Source organism: Penaeus japonicus, unplaced genomic scaffold (genome assembly GCF_977035675.1).
Source record: "Penaeus japonicus unplaced genomic scaffold, GWHDUDI00000001_assembly GWHDUDI00000004, whole genome shotgun sequence".
NCBI lineage: Eukaryota > Metazoa > Arthropoda > Malacostraca > Decapoda > Penaeidae > Penaeus > Penaeus japonicus.
Window position 1 is genome coordinate 19,079,765 of NW_028234406.1, and position 5,000 is coordinate 19,084,764.

Sequence of the window (5,000 nt, forward strand, 5' to 3'; positions counted from 1 at the left end):
CGGGAGTCCAGGGAATCTCTCTCGCCCTGGGACCAAACCAGAGTATTCATCTTTGTTATTACTGTCACCCTGGGATTTGCCGCTAATTGTGCGTGGGATCTGTCACCTCGCTCAGTCTCTGGGCCTCACAACCTACCTTTTATCTTCGAATCGCCCCCTTAGCCGAATCTACTACTCCTTTCTGCGATCTTAACATGTTATCACTCTTTATATTACACATGGCTTAACATACTAGCAATGAGCCGGTGCTTCACCTCATTCTCTCGTGCCATCATTCGTGACACAGGATGGTGGCTGGCCAGTAAGAAAATGTCTGATGTGACTTTATATATTTGCTTTGTTATTTGTTTGTTTATGGGTTTGCTTTGTGTGTGTGTGTGTGTGTGTGTGTGTGTGTGTGTGTGTGTGTGTGTGTGTGTGTGTGTGTGTGTGTGTGTGTGTGTGTGTGTGTGTGTGTGTGTGTGTGTGTGTTTGTGTGCGCGCGCGCGTGTTTGTGTGCGCGTTTTTCGGGTGTCTGCGTGTATCTCTAAAAGTCCCTAATTCTTATGGTAAATTTTGTTCACTACTTAATGACTATTTCTTGATTGTTCAGGAAGTGTTTCCGTAGCTAAAGGCGTGTGGGACAATGAAGCTGCCGTTGGACACAAAGACAGACTAGAGAGTGTGTCTACCATGCAACATTGCAGTCACCATGTGGACAGTCTGAAAAGTAAGACAGTCGCACGTTAATACCCAACAGCGAACGAGATTACGCCTAAGACTAATGATAAGTATTAAATACAGAGATTTACAGTAGGTGTCGAGAACTACAATTTATATGTGAATCTTCTTGTTAAAAAAGGACACTTAACTAAGAGCTATTAATATTCATATACACTAAAGACCTTCTGAAGATTACGCGAAGGTTGGAAAAGTAAAACCATTGGTGACACAGGAAACTAATCTCATATTTAGTTCGGTCTTTCTTAAAGAAGAAACACCTTAGATAATCATAAAATACCAATAATATAGTTGCCTGTGCCAGAGTGAGACTCTCGCTGAACCTAATCCAAATATAACATATATATACAAATCTTATTCTACGTCTTAATGAATATGAAGAAGCACAGAAATCACAACAGCAGGGAATGTATGTACATGTGTTAACACTCAAGGCTACAGGCACGGGCAAACACAACTAAAGCGAGTATACAAACATTCACCTAGCCAATGCACGTGGAATGGGACGTGCACCATCGGCCTCAGTGCATGTGAATTGCCGTGCACTCACTACTACGATGTGTGTGTTAAGGGGACGTGCCTTAGTAGACCAGGTACACGGGCAATAGGCTTCATTCAGTATGTGAGGGTTAATTTGAAAACACGTGTTGGAGATACATTTTATGTTTTCGACAGAAAAAAAAAACATTAAGTAGACGGGTAAGTAAGTAGTCAGTCAAATTATTGGCCTGTCAAATGGCCAAATAGATGGAGTGGTAAATATGTCTGTTAACGGTTCACTTGCTTCAACAAACGGTCATGTAACAAAAGTCAGACAGTCCTGAAAAACAATTGCTTAAAAGTATCACATTTTTTGTTAATGTTTTGCAGTATTCAAATGACCTTACCTTCCTTCCTTCTTTTCCAGTTGGTATCAAGTAACTTTGTAATAATGTTAATCATAACCATACTGTGTTCTACCAACCCCCCTATCCGCTCCCCTTGGACTCTTTCCCATCCTTCATATCTTGTATTTCTGTGTCCATGCAATACAAAATATATGTTTTTCATTCGTTAAACCTGTATTAATTCAGAATGCTTGGAGACAGTTAAACATACATACGCAAACATGCAAATGAACACATAAAGACACACACATACACACACACGCGCGCGCACACACAAGCACAAACAAATGCCGAAAAAAACGTCAGCAGAAATGACAATCGAAACGGAACAATACCCACCGAAATGCACCGCACAGCATCTATCACTGTGGCAAGTCTCTCTCTCTCCCACACACACAAACACACACACGCAATAACGCACTCCCGCCCACTGCACATTTCGTTCATCTCATTAGAATAATCACCACGTGTGCGACATCACCCCCTCCCCCCCACCCCCCACCCCAAAAAAAAAGAATAATCCGTAATTGTACACGAGGAGTGAGGTCACACGCAAAGTCAATATTCGATTGGATTCCCAAAAGAAAATGATGATAAAACCACAACAAAAAAATAAGATAGAGAGGAAAATAATCATACATACAAATACCTAGGAAGGGGTCGTAAGCTCAGGCCAAAATCGAAGGCTAATGACTTTAAATTACAAGGCTTCAGGACAGGTAAATATCGGACGCCGGAACAAGGGGGAGGGGGTAGTGCCAGGGCATGGATGAATGGGGAGGGGGTGAAGGGTAGGGGAATAGGTGAATGGGGAGAGCTTGAGGATGGGGAGAGGATGAGAGGGTGAGGGGGCATGAGTGAATGGAGAGAGGATGAAAGGGTGGGGAGTAACTGAAGGACCGAGGGCATGGGTAAGGGGGAGAGGCTGGGGGCATAGGTAAAGGGGTGGGGGATGGGTGAAAGGGGAGAGAAGGGGGGAATGGGGGAATAGACTGGGGATCCGGGTAAAAGAATTGAATAGGAGGGGAGGATGTGGGTGCATAGCGGGAGGGGGGCATGGGCGGCCGAGGGAGAGGGAGGAGGACATATAGTGCTAAGGATAGGGGTGTGGGTGGGGGGTAAGGGATTGTGAAGGCGAAGGAGAATGAAGGATGAGACTGAGAGGGAAAAAGCGGCTAATCGGATGTATGGAAACATTACGCGGACGTGTATTTATGGAAAGGAAATGACACATGAATGATAAATAGTACAGGTTGTACATTTAGGGAAATTTCTCCTGTTTTATTCATTCTGATATCATTCACTGCTATTGTTGTTGTTGCTGTTGTTTTTGTTGTCATCACTATAAACATTGTCGCTACTATTATAACAATTATTTTGTCGATTATTAATATTATCATCTTTATTATTATTATCATAACCACCAACATCATTATTATCATTACTGCCGTTAGCTTTACTACCATCATCATTATAGTGATAATCATATTATCATCATTATCGACTTCATTATTTCCAAATAATTTTCTATCATCATCATTACTATTATCAACTTCAACAGACTCTACCGAGAGCCTTGATTGTAGTCTCCACTATCATTTTCATGACCCCCTTTTCTTATTAGAAAAATGCAAATATTGATATATCGTAAATCAAAACATACCTTGAAAAAAATATACAAATATCACACATGTCTCGACATATTCTCAAAAATTATTTTGAAGAATTCTAAGAATAGTTAGATATCAGGAATAGTTATACACGGGAATATACGTTTATGGAAAATCTAAACACAAATATGTGAATACATTCGCGCCCCCTTTCCCTCTCCCGCAGATACACACGCCCTCCTCTCACACGCGGCAGTAAACACTTCCTGAATATCTTTCCTTGTTTCCTCTCAGAACTCATCCCCCTTTCTCCCTCCTAACTTTTTTATTATCCTTTTTTTCTTTGTTTTCTCTGTCGAGTCTGCTTTCTGTTTCGTTTGATCTCACTCTCTCTCTCTGTCTCTCCCTTTCTCTCTCGCTCCCCCCCCCTCCCTCTCTCTCTCTCTCTCTCTCTCTCTCTCTCTCTCTCTCAATCTCTCTCTCTCCCTCTCTACACACTCACCAATCGTCTCATTCACGCCTTCCCTTTTCTTCAATCACGGCTCCGCTCTTGTCTCCAGCTGCTCCCCTATGATTATATTTTTTCCCTGTCGCCCCCTAATCTGTTCATCCCAGCCACCGAAGATGACCCGTATATCACACTCTTCTAAGACGGCCAATTTGAGTTTCTTTTTAATTTTCCTTCGTCTTGCTTCACTTGTGGATAGATGAGGCTACGACTACTTTTTTTCCTGAGTCATCGGCGTCTTAAACTTGCGGGTTTCCTATTTCATTCGAGCTTGGTAATGTCCTATACTTATTTTCCCACTACTATGTTATGCACGTCTCGTTCTTGGGTCGTTGAACGCAATTCTCTCTCTCTCTCTCTCTCTCTCTCTCTCTCTCTCTCTCTCTCTCTCTCTCTCTCTCTCTCTCTCTCTCTCTCTATTTTCTCTCCCTCTATCTCTTCCTTCTCTCTCTCTCTATCTCTTACTTTTCTCTCTCTCTCTCTATTTTCTCTCCCTCTATCTCTCTCTCTCTCTATCTTTTCCTTTTCTCTCTCTCTCTCTCTTTCTCTCTCTCTTAATTCTCCTCCTTACTTCCATTCTTTCTATTCCCCCCCTCCTTCCCTGCTTCTCCAACCATTCAGTCACATGTGTCAGATGCAAACACAGACTGATTTACCCTTCGTCCCCCGTCCCCCTCCCCCTCCCTACCTTTGCCCTAACCTCTCACTCCACCACATTCATATGCAAATCAAACATGCCCTAATCCAACGTCTAATCTGAATTACTCCCTAGTCTTCCCTACACTCCTTAAATTCCCCCTCCGTTTCTTCCCTAAAGCCTCCCATAGAACTTTTCAGCCTATTCTATACATAACAAACATTTTTTCTTTCCAGGTCGCGATAGGGGTGGCGGTATGGGCGCTGTTCCTTTCACATTTTTTTCTCCTCTCGTAATTTCGTCCGTAAGTATTTTTTTCTCTATACTTTTGTCCCCATATTTATTCCCCTTTTGTCGCTTCTGTCCTTTAATTATTGTTTTTCTATAGGCTATTTGAGGGAGGCTCGTTCACCTCACGCGCGCGTACTTCTCCTTTGTACTCCCTCAGGTACTCTCATCTCGGCACATAATAAAAGTACTTTATTCTCTCTACTAATCTTATGGTTATCTGCACCTCCTCCCTCTTATTGTTATTGTCATGTTTATTATCAGTATTGTTATTATTATCAGCATCATTATTGTTATAATTATTATTATCATTGTCATTATTATTTCTATTCTCCTCCTCTTCTTCCTCC

At 42.1% G+C, this 5,000-nt stretch overlaps 1 protein-coding gene across 4 annotated transcripts in view; it reads right to left on the reverse strand.

Annotated features, from left to right (window-relative positions):
* LOC122248478 (protein SSUH2 homolog) overlaps positions 1-5,000 on the reverse strand; it is a 451,933-nt gene that overhangs the window by 153,534 nt on the left and 293,399 nt on the right. For 3 of the 4 annotated variants that reach the window (XM_086536215.1, XM_043008497.2, XM_043008495.2), the window contains one exon: positions 691-702. The exons of the other annotated variant lie outside the window; for it this stretch is intronic. In XM_086536215.1, the coding sequence (XP_086392341.1) occupies positions 691-702 (12 nt within the window). The remainder of the gene's footprint in view (positions 1-690; positions 703-5,000) is intronic. 4 annotated transcript variants of the gene reach the window in all.